Genomic DNA, 22084 nt, shown 5'->3' with positions numbered 1-22084 from the left:
CTGGAGAGGTGTGGGCAAATCCTGCCTGCCATCACTGTCAGCCAGAGCTGAGCAGCACAGCTCAGACCAACGCTGAATTGCTTCGGTCAATGCAGCATCCAGGAGGGTCTTGGCACTGCAGCTTCACCTGCGTGCGTGTGTATCTGCATGTATTACATAAAGATTATACCCTACACGAGAGATAGCGAAGCTTTGACTTATCCCAGCTAATCATCTCTTCCCATCCAGCGTCCAGAGGAGCATTAACGCTGAATCTCTCCTGCTAAAGCTGCTACATCAGTGCTAGGTGATGCAGACAGTCCTCGAAGGTGCTGTGCGGGAGAGGCATGATGCAGAGCCGTGTAACAGGCCTGGGAGCTGGGGGTTGTACTAGGTTTCCCACCAGCTCCAGCCTTTCAGCAAGTTGCTTTGTGCCTTGTTGGGTCCTATTTTTCTTAGAGGGGAGCCAGGGATTCACAGGGGAAACCCTGAGACTGCGTTAGCTAATAACTAGTGTCTACGGTGCTGTTTGATCGTGTACATTGCAAACCTATTCAGGAGCTGCAGCTTAATCGGGTTAATGGTGATATTAACCTAGTGACACTAATCTCTTAACCTTCCAAAAAAACCGCTATAAATCAGCAAAGATGGATGTTAATAGTTCTCAACCCAAGAAAGGCTTTTGTAACTTATAGCCTCAGGACAGAGCAAAGCCCTCGATCAGTAACCGAGTGAAAGAAACGCAGAACAGCAAACCCCCCAACACCCCAATTGCCGCGGCTGGGTCAGGTTGGAGAGGGCTTTGCTACACTACAAACACCCGAGGACAAAGCCGTGCCATTTCCCACCCAGGCTGGGTCCCCCCTCCCTGTCACCACCATCTCCGCTCCCTCCCCCCCCCCCCAGCCCCTCGCCCGGCCGTGGGGCAGCGACAGGCTGTGCCAGGAGGGTGCTTTATTTCGGTGGCTGCACTGCTGCATGAGGCTGGCTGCGATGCTGCGTTGGTACCACCGCGGAGAGGACGCGCTGCTCTCCGGGCACATGTTGGGGTGGGCTGGTGTTTTCGGGACGTGCCGGTAACTGTGGTTTTATTGCAGCTGCGGTCGGTAGGGAGATGGACTGAGTGACCTACTGCTCTTCCCTGCTTTTGGATCTCTGTAAGGGCTGAGGTTTTAGGGGTTGGCCCTCCTTGGGGATGGACTTGGTGAAAAAGCAAGCCCTGGCTTGGTTCTGGGACACCTTTTAAAGTATTTTCCTAGAGCTATTCTTGTTTGTGGGTGATATTTAAAATAGCCGGTTTCATTTGCCTAACAGGGGGATTTGTAATCCCTTGATCTACAGTAAGAGTAAGTAAATATAATCTAATGCAAGCATCACAGGGTAAATCTCTGCTCATTTACCCTAGGTAGTTTAAGCAGCATTTCAGCTGCATTTTCTGCTGGCAGGTTTTCAGGCCCAAGCCAATGCACCCTCCTTTGGTGGTGTTCAGGACCCTCTCAGCCACACTGCGGGGTGTGTGCGTAAAGTGCACATTTACCCCTTTGCTCTGGAAATACAGCACAGGTGAGATGTGGATGGGGGGGCCTATTTAGAAAACAAATTGCTCAGACTTTCCCCCTGGACAGCTTGGGGTGTGCCAACCCCTTTGTCCTAATTTAAATGTAAATTGTGAGGGGCAACGATGGCAAAGTGCCATCAATCACTCACCAAGGAGCTAAAATCCACATTAATGCTAAAGCCGCTCCATCACCAGACTGCAGTATCAGTACAGAGACGAGCCAGGAAGGAAACAGCTGAGAAGCTGCAGGCTGAATTGGCAGCTCAAAAATGCTGGAGGTGTAGTCCAGGGGCTGCTGAATTAATGTAACTGTGGCTTGCCTGGCCCACGACAAATGGGATTATTATGTTTTCTTAAGAGATAAACCCTGTTTCTTATTTCAGGGAGCCCTGAGTGCTCTCAGCGCAGTTCTGCGCGGGGGGATGATGGGGCAAGGACAGCCTGCCCTGCGCATCCCCCAAACACCCCTCACTTTCCTCCTTCCATGCCCTCCCATGCAATTTAAGCCCAGGGTGGTGGGGGGCACCGGCGGCAGAGCAAAGGCAAAAGAGAAGCAGGTCGTTCGGCGCTGGGAAAGGGATCAAACCGTGGGTGCAGGCGGTGGGTGCGCAGGAGCAGCTTGCCGGGGGCAGCCCCCGGCTTGCTGCCCCTCTTCGCCCCCAGCATCGCTCCCTGCCCCTCGGCCGGGCGCGTGGCCGTCCCCGCACGGGGATGGGAAAAGCGGTTCGGCCTCGTGTTTCCCGGTGCTGTTTGCTGCCTCCCCCCCCCAGTCCCCCCCGCCTCTGTGCTGTGCTGCTCTGCTTTCTCTCGTGTGCCTGCACGTCCAGCCGTCGGGGATGGCGAGTGCAAGCCCTGAGGAGATGTCACCTCGTCTAAAAAGCCAGTGTTTCCCTCCCCCAGCTGCAACTGAGTTGCCTCCAACTACAATCGGTCTAACCAGTACTACAACAACCCCAACTACCACCACCACCACCGACACAACTACCACCACCGACACAACTACCACCACCACAACTACCACAACTACCGACACAACTACCACCACCACCACAGCCGCCACCACTCTACCCGCCACCACCGTCGCAAGCACTACAACAGCTACAGAGAGGGCTCCGGCAGCCACCACAAAGCAGGAGTTGGGTACTGCGCTTTCCTTTTCCTCTAACCCCTCTAACCCTACTGGGACCTTCCCCGCATCTTGCTCAGAGCAAGGATTAATAACAGGCACAGGCAAAATTTAAGACATCCCGCGCTTTGGGAACGGCTTTGTGAGGAGCCGGAGCCTGGCACAGGCTCAGGAATCGAGGTGCACAAGCGGCTCCCGGCAATTTGGGGGTCTGGTGGCCTCTGTGCCACCCTCCCGGTCTCAGTCTCAGGGATAACACAGCCCTCCCCGGGGTGTCACGATGCTGAGTTAGCTTCAGTGTTTGGGAAGGAGGTGGAAGACCCTAAAAAAGCTTTCAGAAGTATTATCTCGTATCTTATTGCCATTGAAAAGGGGTTCTGTTACTATTATAGAAGATGTCTCTTCAAATTTAGCACATCAACTGTTAGCTAAGAGACCTGTCATCATTTATACGAGTCTTTTGGTTTATGCTACTGCTCTTTGCGATGTCACCTAGCCATAGCCCACAGGAGAGCTGGGGAAGTGTTTAAGTTACAACATGCAGGTGTGTGCCAGGTATTTATTAGGTCAAGATAAACTTCTCATGCAATCAGCTAGAACGGGGTGATCAAACTCTGTTTTGGTGGAGGAATGTTCTCTACTGTGTGTCTTTTACTGATAGATACAGAGAGATGTATCTTGCTGAGCCTTGTTTTTAAAATACTGCTATAATGGTATCTACAGTTAATAAATAATTATGCATAGTTATATTCAGGTTATTAAAAAATAAATCAAACTAGTAGCAAAAGGGAACGCAATCAAAAGAGTTCAGTTATCTAGCTGATAGCATACACTCAAAAACGCAAGTGCAAAAGCTACAGAAATCCTTGTTAACTCTTCACAAAGAGGGAAAGGAGATAATAGTAATGAACATCAAAGTTGACACCCATTTAACTCAAGGAATTGATTAAAGCAGTTCAGACCCCTTTTCTTTATAATTCTTGCATGAGATTAGCTCAGGATGGCTGAAAAAAACACCAAAAACATATGCTGGGAGGACCAGGCTCCACCTGATGCTCCGCAGTAAAACAGATTTGCGAATCAGCAGCACGTTTCCTGCTCTGCACTAATTTGCCTATTAAAGACGCAGACCTGAACTAAGAAATGTGCATTTGTGTTCCAGCCTGCGGCACCACACACCTCCCCAGCCGGAGGAGCTGCTAACTGCAAGTCAAGGGAAAGCACACAGGGAGCTGCACTGCCAAAACAAAATCGGCTTAAAAACCGGTGCAAGATACGCAGATGCAGCTTCATCGCTGTATATGAGGTCTTAGTAACGAAGCAAGATTGCTAACACAACACAGTCACTATTAAATGACTACACGGGAAAAGGTTGCTAATTGAAAATAGGCAATTAAGTGGTGAGGCACGCACTGCCACAGAGCAGGGAGAGGAGACGGGAGGAAAAGAGGAGCTGCAAGAGGAACCGTGCGTGTCCCGAACCACCCCGGGGACACGAGGGAAGAGGCTGAGCCATAATGCGGGCAGACAGGGCAACTGCGTGGCAGCGCAGGCTGTACGTGTAAGAGGGATTCTAGGTCACATCCCTGACCCCACAGCATCAGGTCCTTGCAATTTCCTAAAAGGCGCATAGCTGGCCTCATCCCAGGGACTGGAGTCATTAATCTGTATTTTGTCAAACCAAAACCTGAGCTACACCCTGAAGTAAATAATAACAACCATAATAACAAACTCAAGGTGTAACTTATCTGACATCACTTAAACGCACACTAAAGTAGTGGATTAGCTCTACTTTGCTAGAAATGAAGTTCATCCGCTCTCCAAAGCAACGTCGACAATCCTTAACTTCAAAATCAGAAACGAGTGACTTCATTGCCCCGCTGGCTGTCTCTAGCCCCAGTAACATGACAATATTCTCTCCCGGTCTTTCCTTCTTGGTTGTGGCAGTGAGTCCGTGTGCACTCACGCACGCGTCTCCCGCGTCCGTTCGGGCACGAGTTTAGCCAGGAGATTTCCCTGCTGACCGAAATCCTCAGGGATGTGCCACAGAAGTCTTCAGACTCCAAAGATAAGCTGAGTGCAGCTGGACTTAAACACCAATACGCAATGAGCTTCTGCTACCAAACTTCCCCAAAAGTTTACAGTTAAGGATCTTGAACGGAACAGATACGTCCTTAGGCACGCTCGTAGGTTGAGAGCAAAGCATTAACTTCAGGAATGATTTTGTAAGGTTTTACCAACACCAGATGCTAGATGAGGTCTTGTTCGCGTATAATCCAAAATACTAACTCCTGTTCTAACCTGTCCACCAGCCACCAATGGATCGTCCATATGGGACATAAGAGCTATGGCTAATAGTAACTGGGCAAACATCACCTGGAGCCACAATTACTCTGCAGGAACTGACTTTGTGGTTAAGTATATCACCAGTAAGCATCAGATCGCGTGGGGACTCTATAGGGTGGTGATGCCATTAGAGATCCTGCCAGCTCCCACGGTTGCAACCTATTACTCGGTCTTAATTACTGTGTGTGGAATGATGCTCTGTGGCCACGCGGAGGATGGGGGAGGAGGAAAAGGCAGGTCATGGTCATGGCTGTTTAGAGTGCACCGGAGCTAATCCTGGTGATTCACAAGCGATTCCCCCTCCTTGCACCGACTGTTGCGAGATGTTTGTGAAACATAGATGAGCAAGGCTGCCCATTTGTGAACTGTTCATGGAGCTGGGCTGTATGTGGTCACAACGTACAGAGCCTTATATATCTATATATGAAAGGGGCCAAAACTTTAAGGGAAAACGAATGAAACCTACAGAAATTGAAGAGCGGTTTTAAATGCCTTTGAAGACGGGCTTCTTGAACCTGGAGTTGGCAGAATCATCTATGATCCCAAACCTCCTGTCATATCAGATATCACTGTCTCTTAAAATTGTAAGGCTATGTACTTAGTCTGGGAACTCAAAGCCAGTATCTCGGGTTTTAGTGCTTGTTTAGAAAAGATGTTTACATGTTGTTGGTTGGTTGGGGTTTTTTTATAGATAGGCAGTGATGACTACTGCTTATCTCTGACTTTATTTCCCAGCCATTTCAGCCCTCACATCATCTGGTATGCTGGTCTTATATCGGCATTTAAAATAAACCAACTAGGCGTAATCATTAACAGCAAACCACTTTTGGTTATTTACAACATCGTTTAAGAGAGAACCTTGCTTTCTCCTTGAAACAATTTCTAATGCGCAGCCAGTGCCTGGTCTCGCTCCGCAGCCTGCAGGGCTTTGTTAGGCAGCGTGGGCTGTGCTGTGCTCAGCCTTCCCCCTTCTGAACTGGTTTCCATAATTCAGGATACACATCAGCTTTCCAAGCCCTAAATGCCAAGTAGCCCAGCTCCCAAACCACCTGCCGCCAGCCCTGTTTTTTTCCCCATCACCGGGAAGCACAAAGCGCAGGCGATGCCCTTCCAGAGCCCACGTGCTGAGTCTGCGCTCGGGATGGGCTGCAGCAGCAGCAATGCCTTGGGACACCCTCATCAGGACCCGGCCGAGAGGGAGGAAATCTCAGAGATTTCAGCCCTTCCCAACAGCCATGGCTCTCCTCCCTTTCTGGTGGCATTTGAAGCAAGCAGCGTGCTTTTGGCCTCAAAGCCACACTTCTCCTTCCCTGCAGCACTCCATGAACTCAGAGGCGCACAACTCCAGAGCCACAAACCAAAGCCCCGCTGCAGGCTTTCTTAGAATTCAGTGGTTTAATGCTCAGCATTAAGCTCATCACCAAATGATTCCCGGCACAGTGCAAAGAACAGATCATCCTTGGACAGAGCCTGGGAGCAATCAACCCGCAAGCATCCCTCCTTGAGCTGAAGGGCTAGACCCTTCTCGCCCCCAAAAGCAGCAATCTGCCAGCTGGGGCGAGCAGTCTTGCAGCACATTTAATGCAACGTCCAGCTCATTCAAAGCCTCCTTAACCTACCAGCAAAACTGGTGCACAGGTAACACTCCCAAAAGCACAAGAATTGGCTCCTTTACCGAGTTCCTGTAGCACCTTCACCCAGCTGAGCGGGACCAGGCAAATTCCAGACCTTTTGCGGTAAATACCCAAATATCCAGACCTGAGGCTGGGCAGATAAAGGACCTATTGGGTCTTAAAAGAAGGAAGAGATCCGAATAGCTACTGGTATTTTTTTCCAGTACGGCAAGCAGGGATGCAGCAAAACCCACACCATGTTCCTGCATCACTGATTTTTCTTATATTCTCAGTGAGTAATAATCACAAAGCCATTAATAGCTCCTTGACCATCAAGCTGTATTATTTCTGCTCAGCGGCTAGGGACAGTATAATGCATTGCCTGCAGTGTCAACACAGTAATCTCTCCGAGCCTCCTGCGGCTGGGTTTGATGTGCGGTTTCTGTTTCTCAGGTAACAAGACAGAGAAATCTATCCCTGTTAAAGCTCAGACCCCTTCCTCTGTGCAGCTGGCGAATCTGACGCCGGGAATGATGTACAAGCTGTGGGTGTTCCCCATATGGTCTAGCCCCAGCGAACACTCGTACATAACCTTTACCACCAGCTCAGGTGAGACGGGCTTCAGCCCCGCCGCGGGGTGCGTTTCCAAAGCATGTCACATCCATCACCGCCGACGTCATTCGCGTGGTGGCGGGAGGTGGTTTGACCATGACTGCATGGAACAACCCTCATCCACCCCCCCCGGCAGCCCCCGCATCTCTGCCCTTATTAAAGAGCCGCCCCCAGCATCGCCGGGAGGTCGCTCCGCATTGCGCGGAGAAGGAGACCCCCCCAGGAGGGGATGGGGAGCCCTTTGAAGGAAAGGGTCTTTAAGGAGGGTAGAGAACACGCTCATGATGTCATGCGGCTCTGCTTAAAGCCCTGCCACTGTGTGTTTGCACTTTTCACACGCGCGTCGCTACTCGTGGCGGTTGCTTTGGTCCCGGAGAGCGTGCACGCGTCTGGCTCCAGGTTACGGCGCAGTTACGGGAGCAGAGGGGCAGGCGGAGAGATAGTGGTGACGGGATGCAGGCGAGGGGCAGGACTGGGAGGAGGTGGAACACGGTGTTTGCAGAAGACCTCAGTCAGAGTCACCTGTGGCACACGCATAGGGCTTTTCATCCTCCAGGTACGTTTCCTCTGGCAACTTCCCATTTAATTGCACAAGCAATTTTCCAGGTTTAGCACCTGAGTGATTTTTACAGCTTTCTAATTATGGGCTTCCTGCTCTGCCCACCGAATGCCAGAGAAATACCCTTATTGACTTCCACAGGCATTGAATTGGGCTTTATGCTTTTATAAAACTTCACCGTTCACACTCAATGAGTTTCAGCAAATCAAAACAGCCGTAACTTCCCTTGTATTCACCTGGGGGTTTTGCCACAGGAATCTGTGCACAACGCCTGTCAAAGCGCGGGTCTAAACACTTAGCTGAAAAACCAAGGAGCAAGCAACACTGGAGCAGCCCACACTGACAGATGTAATAGGTAGAGGCTGTGATTTTCAAAGAACTAAAATTATTTTGCTCAGATCCAGCCATGGAATGGAAAGCACTTACCAGTCTCTTTGCTGAGAAGTGCAAAAGGAAAATGTAATTCACAGCAAGGGAGTGCTGCAGGGGGAGGTGGGGAGCAGCAGCTCTCCCCGCACCCCCTATGCACATTGTATTTGGTGTCCAAAAATTTGGCAAGCCGTAATGCCGCCGAGTAATTCTCTGATGTGCTAAGATGACATAGGGACAGATGGTAACTGCTGCTATTTCTGCATGTCTAATGCTGCCCAACACTGAGAAATAAGCAGCGAGCGCTGACCTTGGCTCTGTCCTGCCTCTGCCCCGCGCCGAGGTCTGATGTGCCTCCTCAGACTGCTCTGCCGCCCTGTGATGTGGTCAAATCCACAGCACAGCAGCCCCTGGAACATGCGCGGCTTTGCAGAGGGTCGTCTTTTCAGAAAGGATTTATTTTCACCGGGGTTTTTCCCCATCGCTCCGCTGCTGTACGTGCCACGCGGCGCGGCTGCCTCGCCTCGGGAGTTTTCACAGCTTTGCTTTGGCAGGACTCGGCTCGCAGACACGCAAACTGTCTGCAGGGTTCGACTCCCTGGGCTCCCAGCCTGTTCCTACATTGCAGAGGCTGATTCTGACCCCAGACAAGTAAAAGAGCTTCAACTCAGAGGGTGGTCAGGCTCTCTCCAGGAGAGCTCCAGCTGCAATGTTGCACCCCCAATTTCGCTTCTGCTTCTGGACCCCTCCCCTGTCTCAGAAATCACCACCAGCTCGACAGGCCCCCAAACCCATCCCACGCAACGTGCCTTTCTGGACACTATTTCCCAACTATTCCTAACTGTTTCCCAATCCGGACCCGTCTCTTTTCTTTTCTCGCCTGCTTTCACCCACTTGGGGATCTAAGGGGAGCGGGGGCAGCCCCCTGCCCAACGGACACCAAAGGGCAGGAATCATTAGAAAGGAAGAGAAAAGAAAGTAATATCCTTGGCTGATTGATGCTGGCAGTCTCGGCATATCTATTTTCTGTAATTGAGGGGTTTCTACTGATATTGTCATTGAGACTAAAGGATGGGGCCACTTTTGTCCCTGTGATAGAGGCCGAGTGGTGACCCGAGCCCTGTCACTGTGGGATGCACAGAGCTATCGCCGTCCCTGCATGCAGAAATGCTGCAGATCTATTTCTTTGCTGGCTGGATACTGCTGACACGAGTGTTCAGCCCCCGCTGACAATCATATGCCATGAGGAATGCTTTTGACAAAAAAGCACTGTTCGGTTTTTTTGTGGGGTTTGTGTTTTAATGTTTTGCAAATAGCTATTCTAAAGGTTTCTTCAGTTTGAGGGGAGATAAATAAGTAGTCCACCTGCACTGTGGCTGCAGGATACTGCCCTCTGACTTTGCTTCTGATTAACCGACAGCTCAATAACCCAACAGAGTTGCTTCCAGCAGTAAAAGACACTTCAAAACTACAAACAGCTTAATATAAAGAGGTCTTCTAATTTAAAATAAATAAATAAATAAATAAAAATTCCCCAGCCTGTACAAACACTGGGAAGAGGATCATGCAGGGCTGGAGCTAGTGAGACTTTACATACCCAATGGTCTGCTTTACAAAGACAGACAAAAATTTTGCTGATCTTCTGTTGGTGGAACAGAGCCAGCTTTGCTACTGGCATATAAACTATGACTGTTCGGTAACATGTTTTCTGCCACAGAATTATAATTAATCTAAAAAAAAAAAAAAGTCACTGCAGTTGCATTTCAAGTCAATAGCTGTTCGATTACGCAGCTGCTTTCCACTGTTTCCCCTTGATGTTGGCCTTACCTTAAAGCAAATCAAAACATCCTCTCTGACAGCCATGTACTTAATCTTCTCTTTCTGAATGCTGCAATGACAGTCACTCGTTTACTCTAAATACAAGATTGCTGTGGCTATAATTTTGTTGTCACGTGTTGCTTTTTTGGGAAGGATGGCAATTATACCTTGGCGACAGGCAGTGCCACAATCCTACTGCAAGATCCCCTGGTGACTTGGTACTCAAAATCCTCCCTCCCTGTAAAACTCAGCCCCAACCCACATGGGTGGTGTAAAACCCACCTTTCAGGCTGCTTTTGCTTTTGCATTTTGTACTTTGAAGACCCCCTTATTTCTCCCCTAGCGTTGGTTTCTGTAGAAATCCCATCCCATCAGGACTGCTAATACAATCTTTTTCCATTTCAAAGCTCTCCAGTAAAGCTTCCTTCCCCTTTCCTCCCCAAGCACTCAACTAATTGAATCCAGTCCTCAGCTCCACTCCGTTATAATCTCATTCTCTCCATCATAAAAAGTGCATCTTCAAAGACTATGTAGCTCAGGTTGCACTAAAGGTAAATATTAAATGTGGCAGCGTTAGAGGGAAAAGCAGCAAAAAGGAGCCAAGGCACCATTAGGCAGCTACTTCCACCTGACTTCCCCAGGAGCCCGGTGCCGCTCACAAAAATAGAGTGTTCAGCATCCGACATAACTTCTTAGCAAATGGTACTCTTTCTCGTCGTTCTCCTCTTTTATCTGTGAATTTCCTTGTCACAGTTTGGCTGCACTTATCTGCTGACAACGTGGCTTAGATTTCATCCTAAGGAAAGCAACTCTTCTCTTGGGTTCAATTTTGATGGAATAAGTACGCGCTTACAGCCCTAAAATGGCGTGGGTTAGCAAAGTTTGCCAATTCGACCCATTTTTAAAGTTGTCTCTTTTACGTGAGCCTTTCATTCAGCATACATTAACAGAGGGCTATCTTTTATGCTTTCTTTGTAAGCACCATCTTGTTTTTTGTCACATGGGCACCACAAAAGGATGCTCGCTGCACAGTCCTGCCCGTTTCAGGCAAACGCCCGCTAAATCCCAACTCAATCCCATCCAGCTCAGATCTCCCGCATTCCTGCCAGGAATACCTACCTCTGTTTGCACTGCAGTCTGGTTAAATTTAGCCCCCCTGCTGCGCTGAAGGTTATTTTCTCCTCTGCTCTGTCTTGCTGAATACAAAGTGCATGTCAATGAGAGCCAGAAAATGGCAGCTCGTTGCTATTTATAGGACACAGATTTGTCTGTCTGACCGTGTATGGGAGCTGCAAACAAGAAGTCAGAGTACGTGAGGGAGGACACGGCAGTTAGGAGCTGGAGCATCGTTTGGGGAACAAGACACCTCCTTCCTTGGTATTAATCATTAATATTCAAAAGCCTTGTGAGGGTGCTGGAAGCAGTGGTATAAAAGAGTTTTCCCCAGGAGAAAAGACTTTCCAGTGCTATCAGACCACCTCTCAACTATCTGGGACCCAGCTGTCACTCCTCGAAGAGCTGTTCCCACCGCTGTGTCCCCTCTCGCGCATTGGCCAAGTCTTGGTGGGCTTCCACAAGTCCCCTCTCAGCCCTGGAGACCCCCCGTGGCCACCCAAAGGCAGCAGGAACCTCGGCGGTGGTGGCAGCAGAGCCACTGCCCATCGCCTCTGCAGCTTGGGCAAGGCTGCCCCGCAGGATTCAGGTTTCTCCCAGCTCGAGGCTGCTAATGAGCCCTTCAGGGCTCAGCAACCCTCTGGATCCAGTGGTGCTGCTCAGCCTCACCGGACACCAGGGACTGGATCCGCTTGGGCATGTTTCTTTCAGACCTTCTCGCTTCCAGGGCAGTTTTCAGACAGAGTAAATGAAAGATCAAATCTGTTACCCAGCTTCTTTTGCCATTATTTGCGAGGCACCTTTCTCACTGGTCTGCGCTAGGTTTTACTTTATGTTGTGACCCTTCGCTGTTTGTAGCTCCTGCTAAAACGTTGAGTCGACTTACCACCACAAAAGAGAAAGAAACAAAAAAAGCCACAGATCCCTGTGCTACGATCTCAGATAACCTGGTCAATACACACATAGACACACAAATGCAGCGCTAAAGATAATTTCTAAACCGGCGGACTGTCTCTCACTATTCATCTGTTTCCCTCTGTGGTTCCGGTCTGTCCCTTATAGCTTTTTTGTCTTTCAATTTTCCTCCCAGCATATACCAAGAATCACGTGGACATCGCAACGCAGGGCTGGTTCATCGGGCTGATGTGTGCCATAGCTCTCCTGGTCCTTATTCTGTTGATCGTCTGCTTCATTAAGAGGAGCAGAGGCGGGAAATATCCAGGTAAGAGCGTTGCATGGCAATCGTTTGTGCTCATGGTTTAAACATCTCCAGGCTTCTGGGGGCTAATCAAATTGTATTGCTCTCAGATAGATGCTTGTGATTACAAGGGCTTTTCTTTCTCTGTAGTGGGAACACTATTATTAGTGGGAAGCATTTCAGTTAATTAAAGGTCGGGTGAGGGCTCTGTGCTGTGCAGGCTTTAGGCTGCGGAGCTAAACACTCCTGCTATGCATGACCCAACCTCTACTCTGCAAATTTGCTTGTCCTCATCTAGAAAAAGATCTTTTCAAGCAAAAATCTCATTAAATTTTTGCAAAGCAAAGATAAGGCTTAAGAAAATTTACCAATTAATACATCCTCTCTCGCTATCTGGAGGGCCTGTGCCCTGGTGCCACCACAGCAGCACCCTGTGCGAGCCCTTTGCAAGCCCTCCCAGGTGCCGGTTTTTTACCGAGTCAATGAAAAGCTGTACTTCACCCCACAGGGATTTCACAAAGGCAGCCTCAACGCTAGCTGCTGCTGTTACTGTCTCATAAAGCTTTTATCTTCTGTACTGCTTTTTAACGTGAACGTTGGGGATGTGCTTGTTTACAGTACGAGACAATAAAGATGAGCATCTAAATCCCGAAGACAAGAACGTAGAAGACGGGTCGTTTGACTACAGGTATGCTTCCATTGGCATGTGTACCCACGCGACCACGTCTCCCCATCAGCCCCACTCCCAGCCATCACAGACCTCACCGCGCTACCCCTCCACATAACCACAGCACCGCGGTGCCACACAGCCTCTTAAATTATTTCTCCCACCTTCCTCCTCCTGCCTCCTTCCCTCTGCAAGTCCTCTACCGAAGGAAACATTTCCCGCCTAAAACCCTGGAAGAGTAACCAGGCTGCGAGGATGCTGCTAAGGTCTCCTCCTTTCCCTGTCTCAGCCTGGGAGGATCAGTCCAGGCAGAGAGCTGGGACTCTGGCATCAGCTACCCGGGACACAGCTCTCACCAGGTGCAGATCAACCTTCATGGCACTCCTAACACATATAAAAAAAAAAAAAACACCAAAACTCTGAAGCAGCCTGAGGATATTTCAGGTATATCACCCTGTAGCTCAGCCTCTCTCCTACCCATAAGAGAGTATCCAGGGGAGAAATGCCCGAAGTTGTGTTTGGATCAGCCCCGAAAGCATGCAGGAGTACTGATCTGGGTGTCTGCCTGCATTCCAGTCCAGGGTTTTCTGTAAGGTCCCCAGGCAAACCCTACAGAAAGACCCTTTGAGGGCTGCAGCGCAGCCTCGCAGCGGTTCTGCTAAAACCGCTCCCATTTCCCCCCACCTCCGCTCAGCTGCTTTCACACAAAACGGCATCCTTTGAAGAGCAGCAGCGCCCATTTTTACTGCAGGAAAACTCCCAGGCTATTTCAGAAAGGGGCAAGCGCTCTCCCAAGCCTGCTCACGTGCAATGCAGCGTTCACGGCTCTGCTGCTGTTAATGGTTGCCCCCGAGGTGCCGGAGCAGGTAACGATGTCAGGAGCAGGTAACGATGTCAGGTCTCATTGGATTGCCCACACTTGACAGAGGACGGGGATGTACCAGCTTGCCCTTTGAGCACCTACGGTGGACTTTGCTTTTCTTTAAAGAATTAAAATGCACCTTTCCATCTAAACTGGATCCAAAGCCCAATTAGGCTAGCAGGAATTTTTCTCCTGACTTCAAAACGGGGGTTAATTAAACCTTGTGTCATTACCGATACTCCTAGCATTACAAATTGAGGTAGCAAAGATAGGAAGAATTTATTTATGCTTCAGTAAGGGATGTAACAAGAAACACGTGTTCCGCCAAAGACTTTAGAGGAAGCAAAATGAATATATCTGCCTGCACACAATACATAACTGGAAGTAGAACAACTGCAGCCCTCAACATGATCACATTTATGTTGTTAGTAGCACGGTAACTCTATTTCAGTAGCGACTCTTTTTCTCCAAAGGATGTCGTAAGCCCAAAGCTCCCCAGTCTTCTGATAGCACGATACAGAATACAAATACACTCCAGCAGGAACCAGAATAAGCGGCATGTTGTAGGAAAAGGTCGCCACTCTTTATTGCCCTAAACAACACCTGGGGGCAACACCTTCCTCACCTCCCTGCGAGATTTGGTTATCACTTCTAGTGGTGGCAAGCCACACCGGGGCAATTACATCAAGTCCACATACAAAACACAGTCTGGGGATGTTCCCTTCAGATTCCTTTCAGATTCCGGGACACAGAGAACAGCAGAGAAAAAATTAGCTCAGCCTGGTCCTGTCGCAGGCTTTGCCCCGGATCAAACGCATCTCTTCCCAGGCATGATTTTACAAGTGCAGGCAGTACTCCTTGGACAGATACGAGCCATAAACGTAACTGCACACTACACAGCTAGTGTCCATACTTTGACCAAAACAAGTCCTCTTAATGCTCTGAGTCACGACAGGGATCCTCTTGCTTCCCAAATTTGTGGGATGGTGTAAATACCATGTAGCAAGCCTGAAACATCTCATCACCCAGGAGCTACTCACACACAACCCTACAGGCTCAGCTCCATCACCCGGATCTCAGACAAGGTCTCCACAGCCGAGCTTCTGGCAGTACGCACTGATTTCAGAGATCTGCTTCTCAAGAGTCCGTTGAGGTGGTTACAATCAAGACCTCCTCACCCCCGTCACTCCTAAGGCAACTGCATTGCCAGGGACCACTTGCCTTGCATAGAAGGAAAACCAAGCTCTTGGCACGGCTGGCAGCATTGCGACAGTCAGCACTGCTGCATTTACTGCCCAAGCACCATCCAGGGGACATTGCCTTCCAGGCAATGGGAAGGAATGGGGTAAATCCTTCATCCTACTACACAGCAGCTTCTGCTTAGCTGAAGCTCAAACTTTTATTGACAGCCCCATTCCCAAGAGGTTGCAAGCTAAAGGCAGAGGTCAGTAGAAGGGCAACAACCAAGCTCCAAGATGCTCCCCCATTTTCAATCACACTGTCCCATGGACTAGATGGGGAAAAACCCCAATCAGACAAGAACAACAACAAAAAAAACCCCAACAACGCATAAACTTTGCCCCCTCCTTCTCAGGAACAACAGGTTTCCTGGGAGAAGTAATAGGAGGCTTCCCTCAAGGAGGCAGAAAGGAAGGTGAACCTGAAGGATTGATATGAAACACTCTTGGCTGATTAAGATGCAAAATGATTGCGATGTTAGGCTCAAGGAGGGTAGCAATTAGTATTTCAAGCAAGGACAGGAACTGAGCTGACGTTGAGTTCTTCATTGGTTTCCCTCCCCACCTCCACATAGCATGTCTGATATGCTCTCATCATATCTCACATCCTTAATGCCCTGTGCATGCAACTTTCAAATCTCTGCAGCCTATAATTAAGAGATACTGTCACATCTTTCTGTTCCACTAACAGAATAATGGTTTTCCTGAGCAGAGGCTAAGCTGAGAAGCTTATTTTCAAAGCAGGAGACCATTATCCTTGGACAATGTTCTGTGCCAGTGACTGTGCCTCATTATACCAAATGTTTAAGCTGCACGTGGGGGAGTCGGCTGGAAACCCTGGCCGCTGGGAAGGGGAAGTTGAGTGGTTTTAGCTTCTGGGTTCCAGTTCAAATTCAGGATAGTGTCCTGTGGCACAGGTTACACGCTGCAGGCAGTGCCGGCTTGCCCCAAACGGGCCACCTCAGCAGACATCAAGACAGGAGGACACAGTGCCGTCCTCTGAGCCTAGCGAGGGGAGGAGAGGTCTGGCGAAGCAGCCTGGGGAGGTGTAGGCTTGTCAGCAGATAACGTGATACTGGTGCATGACTCATGGAAACCCAGCAGAAGCCTGAAGGGGAAACCGAGCGACCCCGTTCACTTGGCCCTTGTCCTGCTGCATGTCGGTCCCCAGCAGCGACCGCTGTTCCCTACAGCCGCTCGCTAATGAACTTCAACCACAAGCCCTTTCTGAACAGCCTGACGGCAAGCAGCCCGCTTCCCACCTGCGCCATCCACTGCTGCTCTGTATTAGCTTTCTCGGGGAAGCCAATGAGGCTCATCCAGCTCTGAACAATTATACTGGCTCCATTTGGTATAACGAGGCAATTAGCTCCGTGAGGAATGCAGACGTTTCTTTTCGGTTTTTAGCACTGCCCCTGTAAATGCAGACCTCATCATATCTCTCTCTGATCAGGCTCTTTCTGCTTCTCTCTGTTTTATTCCCATTCTTTCTTCTCCTTTTCACCTGGTCTATCCACATGGACCATGAAGGTCTCTTGAAAGGTAGGACCACGTGCTGCCAGAAGTCCGGCACATTTAGCTTTTTTTATTTTCCTTCCTTCTAGCTATTTATTTCTTTATAGCTGAAACTATACCTTCCCCTCCCTATTCCCATGTACCTGCCTCCACCTAACACATTAAACAAGATCCCTCTAACTCCTGCTGGCATCGGGGGTACCCCCACGTCCAGCCAGTTGCATCTTGCTTGGAAATGCTCTGTGGGCTGGGGACACCCCCGAGCGCCAGCCAGGCCCCCCCAGCCCCACGCTCGAGGAGCTGATGCCTCCTGGTGTAGCAGGACCAGCCAAGGGTTGGACCTGGGGACGATGCCCTCGGCGCATTCAGCGCCCTGATGCCGGACACCCAGGGGATGGTGGCAAGGGACACGAGCAAAAAAACCACTAGATCCTAAACAATCTGCCCACTCTGTCTCAGCCCTGAAAATCCACCCTCCGGCTCAAGCCTCCCCCTCTTCTCAATGATTTATGCAACTCAGGACAACGTTTCCCAAATGGTTTTCATCTGGGTGCTCTGGTTCTCTAATGCACACATCAGCAAACCCCATAGAAATCCATTTTAACAGGGTTATATTGCATCAAGATGCTGATGAATATCTGCTTCGCCCTCCTAATGCACTAACAGGATAAATTGTACTGGAGAGAGGTAAAACCAGGGGGCAGGTTCGGGGAAACGCATTGCCGGGGTGTTTGGTGCTGCAAACCCCCCGTTAGGGAAAATCTGGCTCTAGATTCAGCCTTAACTGAACCCCAAACCTTGGGAAAGGATATTGCAAATAAAGGGATCTGGGTTTTGCCACTCTCTACTTGGCATTTATTGGGCTTTCTAACCGGCAGTCCTGCTTGCAGACTGAATTCTCTTCCTCCAGAAAGAAGCTGCTTTCAAAGCTAACAAGTTATTTTTTATTGTGATGCCAAGTTAACACAAGGCCTCAAATATTGGTTTTGTATTATCGCTTAATTCACAAAGTGCTGATATAAGGAAATACATTAGAAAGCTGCGTGTTGTACTGTGGGATACCAAATTCCTCTCCCACTGTAGGGAGCTGATGCCTTTAATTAAATGGCATGAAAGAGATGTAATGCCTTCCCCAGCTGAAGAGCATTTTGCTCCCTGGCCCAAGCAAAGTGTTTCTCCTGCCTTCGCGAGAGGCAAACACCTTCGTGTGGACACCGACTATCAAGGGCTGCAACCAAAGCCCAGTACTTTTACCGATTTTAAGAAAGATAAAGAACAGAGTAGAGTGCCATGCTGGGGAGCGAGTCTGATGAGTCCCAAGCTAAAACAACAACAATAAAAAGACAGGAACGGAGGTGGGAGGACAAATGTTTAAGGTACATATGCAATACCTTTAGGAATATTACAGAATTTGCATGCTGGACGTAAGATCAAACGTGAACTAAGGACTAGTTGATATGAAAATTAATTTTTCTATATACCAATCCACTCTCATCCTCCACGCAATGTTGTCTGTATTTACGAGATACCAGTCCTTGCCCTCCTGAGAGAAAAAAGCTTTTCCCTGTTTTTTTGTTAAAAGGGTTTCTTTAAAGGGTTGGTTTTTTCCTGTGTGTCAGACTTCTTTTTTCTTTTTTAAGTGACCTGGCTTAATCTTTCTAGTGAAAAAGAGAAAAGGATAAAGAATTGAGCAAACAAGCTCAGATGCTCAGAAATAAGCTTGGAAAGGTAAATTCCCATGAGTTTTGGAAGCTGCACAGAACTTGGCATCCTACACATGCCCCCTCGCAGTGCTTTGAGAGTGCTCCCCATTGCATGTAGCTAGCTAAACAGCCGAGCGTGTTTTTTGCAAGGCAATCTGGAAACAAACCTCACTAAACCAGGTTACACCAAGGTTGGCTAAAATGCTGAGAGAAAGAAAGAATATAAGCAATGACAAGGAAAGGATATTTATAACGTACATCCAGTTGGACTGATCTAAGCATCGTATGCAATACAGGTTAAAAAAAAAATTGCTTTCTAAAAAGAAAAAGCATGAAGGTCGGGCTTGCAGAAATAACCAACCACAGCACCAGTTGCACAGGCAGCTGTGGGCCTCCTCCGCGGAGGCTGTCTCCCCGCCTTCACGTACGTGTCAGACACATCGTGACTTGCTGTCTGCAGTCAGAGCACCCCGCGTTTGTGGTCTCTGGTCAGTATATTTGCACACTGGATTTATTTTTGAATATCCAGACCTTGGGTGGAGGTTGTAAGGCCCATTCTCAACCCTTACTGTGTCTGTCTGTCTTCTGCTACCCAGCGACGAAGACAACAAACCCCTGCCAAACAGCCAGACCTCCTTGGACGGCACGATAAAGCAGCAGGAGAGTGACGATAGCTTGGTGGACTATGGAGAGGGGGGCGAAGGGCAGTTTAACGAGGACGGCTCCTTTATCGGCCAGTACACGGTGAAGAAGGACAAAGAGGAGACCGAAGGCAACGAGAGCTCGGAAGCCACCTCCCCAGTCAATGCTATCTACTCGTTGGCATAGCGCAATGCACTGAAACCACAAACAGCCTGAGGTGTTTGTAGTGGATGGGGGTTAAACAACAGCCGCCGCCGCCACTACCTCCAACAGAAACGTGTGAATGAAACCAACCAACAATGACAAAAAAACAAAAAAAGAAAAAAAAAAAAAAAGAAAAAAAAATCCAAGCAAACAGGCAGACCGGGTGGCTGCCGATGCCATCTTATCCTTAGCAAACAAGCAAACGGCAAGGACTCCTGGGGCGCGGAGGGGTTGTAGCTGTAGCTGAAATCTGGGCTGAGCCAGAGGGGCTGGAGGAGGAGCGGGATGCTCGAGCTGCACCCCAGCTTCGGGGCTGGCCCCAGCGCCCAGAGCCAGCCTGGCGGGGCCACGATGGGCTCGGCCGCCCATGCTCCCCGAGGCCCTTTTCGTTCTTTTGGGAGGGAGTTAAAAATTCTTCTTTTTAATCTTTTCAGGAAGGTTCCAGATAAGAGGGGGGGAGGGGGGGAAAGGAAAAATAAAAAAAAAAAAGAGAGTTTTGGGAAGGGAAGAGGGGTGAGCGGGGCCTGGGCAGAGTAGCAAGAGCAACATAAATGCATGAAAGGAGGAAAGTGGTGGATCTTTGGGTAATGACACCACGGCACTGTATTACTGAGACGTCCATCCTCACGGCAGCATCTTGCCCGTAGCCTCTCCCAAAGTAGTCAGCGCCACAACCTCCTTCCCGAAAGATCAAGCAGCACCTATGCAGGAAAGAGCAGGTCCCTTACGGCTTCCCTTGGCACCGTAACTCGCATTGGTGCTGAGGCTCTGCGGTCCGTCCCCCCTGCAAAGCCCAAGGGGAGGCCACCCGCCACCCCCACGGGGCTCCGGAGCATCCTCAGAGGACAAGAGGTTGCAGAAGAGCTTGTGGGATTCGTGGAAGGACAGTCAGGTGCTGCCCACCCTCCGAGCCCAGGGTAACAGCATTGCTTGCCTGGGTAATCGCAGGCAAACCATTTTGGTTTAGTCTTTGCTTTGCAAGAATTTGGGGGGAAACTGCCCCCAGACCACGCCTGCTTTCTTTTAAAGGCAACTCCATAAATCTTATGTAGCAAAGAGGGAGTGGAAGCAGGACCAGTATTAACATAGGATGAGGGGACCAGAAATCACTTATTTTTAAAAATCAAAGCCACCCGGTCAGGATGAGAAGCACCCCCCAGGATCGGGTGGAGGATCCCCTGCTGTTGACCTGCACCGCAGCTCCCGATCGGCGGCTTGAACCGTTCAGGGACGCGCGTCCCTCGGGAGACAGGGAGGAAGGCACATGGCAGGAGCGCAGGACCTGAGGTCCACATCTTCCCCAGGCACTGGGGATGAGCCAGATCGACAGTGTTTTCCACTAAACTCTCCTCCTCATTTCTGACAGTGGCCTTTCCCCCCCTCCATCAATCAGCCTGAGCGAGACCTTTCCACGAGCGAGCGCCTGCACCCTGGGACTCCCCTCCGCTATCTTATTTACATATCAAGACAACACGCGATTTAAGTTAACCCGTTAACACACTGTAACAAAGCGTCTCGGATAGAAGTGCTCCTTCACATGCCTTACACAGCTTCGAACTTCCCATGAAGTTTAATAAACTGATACTATTCCCCCACCGCTTCCGCACCCCTAACGCGATGGTCTTCGATCCGCCAGACCAGTAGGAGTAGGATGCCTGGGCAGCTCTCCCAGCTGAGACAGCATGGATCATTGTAGAAGGTAGAGTTTTATAATAGACAGTACTTAGTGGCCAACGCCATGTGTATTCTCCCACTTCCTGCACTTTTGAAACCAAAGGTACCTTCGCTGAAAGAGATCAGGTTTCTTCGGAACGTTTCGCAGACGGCGAATGATGTTAGGATGGATTTTTCTTTCAGTTCTTTTTCTAAGGAGGACGTTTTTGTTCAGCATAATGGATTAAATGCAATAGGATTAATGCAATTATTCTTTTAGCTTTCAAGCTGGTTTGCTATGAAGACATATTGCTAACAAGAATACTTCTACTAATATGGATTGTTGAGATGGACTTTGCCACATTCTTTAAGCTGCTAATGGCACAACTATCCTGCGCTTCGGGGAAGAGCCCGGACCCGGTCAGCACCCACGCAGCACCTACTGCTGGAGCACACAGAGAAAACAGAGCTGGATGCAAACCAAACAGCAAAGGAGTTACATGCGCCATACGAGCCAAGGAGGGTTTAGGCTGGTGTTAACAGGCAGAGCCCCCTCCTAGAGCTGGGGGACCTCCTGCCCCCCCAGGGCAGCGCAGGATGTCCCCTCTCCACCGCACAGGAACCCATCTGCCAGGGTCCTCCATCCCTGTCATCTTACAGAGTAGGAGCCATACGTCTTGCTCTGTTACCGGCAGTGCAAACGCGTTCACGCAACAAGCCTACTTCTACTGCTGCCACTCATCACTGATCCGGTTTAAGGAGAGCATCTCCCAGCCCGTTCCCAGGACATGCACCAATTGTATTCGGTTTTTAAGCAAACGCACCAGGCCAAATGTAACGCAGCCCCTGGGCACGGGGATAATCACTTCCCAAGCCTACGGCTGTCCTTGCAATGTTGAGTTTGCGTAACTTCTTGCCCAAGCACTGGTGGAAATGAGGAGAGAAAGAAACTCTAGCTGTGGAAAAGCCTCTGCCGCCAGAGCTGCGCATCTTCATTCGCACCCAGCACACCAGATCCTCGTTGCTTTGTGGACCAACCGCTAACGGGGACCACAAGACCCTTGGCTACCACGCAACACCTCCAAACCTCAAGAAAGTTGGTCAGGCATTACTGGAAGCAGGGCGGTCTGTGTCATGTATCTGTATTACGTGCCATTTATATTAAAGCCTGTATTTCTGTCCTGTCATTAACCACCATTTTACTGAGCAAACCTCTTAGCATCCATTTGGAAATGGAGAAGTGTTTCACCCTGTACCTTTGCAGCGTGTGTCCCGCAGCGTGCCTTGGCAAGCAGGGAGGGAATTAGCT

The 22084-nt window shown here is 49.5% G+C and overlaps 1 protein-coding gene across 21 annotated transcripts in view; it reads left to right on the top strand.

Moving 5' to 3' along the window:
- The window catches only part of NFASC (neurofascin), a 93028-nt gene extending 73460 nt beyond the window's left edge, over positions 1-19568 (top strand). For 9 of the 21 annotated variants that reach the window (XM_076358205.1, XM_076358207.1, XM_076358211.1 and 6 more), the window contains 6 exons: positions 2438-2677; positions 4976-5092; positions 7076-7231; positions 12184-12315; positions 12910-12979; positions 18873-19568. In XM_076358205.1, the coding sequence (XP_076214320.1) occupies positions 2438-2677; positions 4976-5092; positions 7076-7231; positions 12184-12315; positions 12910-12979; positions 18873-19104 (947 nt within the window). In that variant the 3' untranslated portion in view covers positions 19105-19568. Of the gene's footprint in view, positions 1-2437; positions 2678-4975; positions 5093-7075; positions 7232-12183; positions 12316-12909; positions 12980-18872 lie in introns of those variants that run through there. The other 12 variants (XM_076358225.1, XM_076358221.1, XM_076358220.1 and 9 more) reach the window with 3 other exon arrangements.
- The last annotated feature ends 2516 nt before the right edge of the window (positions 19569-22084 follow it).

This window comes from Aptenodytes patagonicus, chromosome 22 (assembly GCF_965638725.1).
Source record: "Aptenodytes patagonicus chromosome 22, bAptPat1.pri.cur, whole genome shotgun sequence".
Classification (NCBI taxonomy): Eukaryota; Metazoa; Chordata; class Aves; order Sphenisciformes; family Spheniscidae; genus Aptenodytes; species Aptenodytes patagonicus.
Note: the sequence above shows the minus strand (reverse complement) of the source record. Positions and strands in the feature narration are given on the sequence as shown.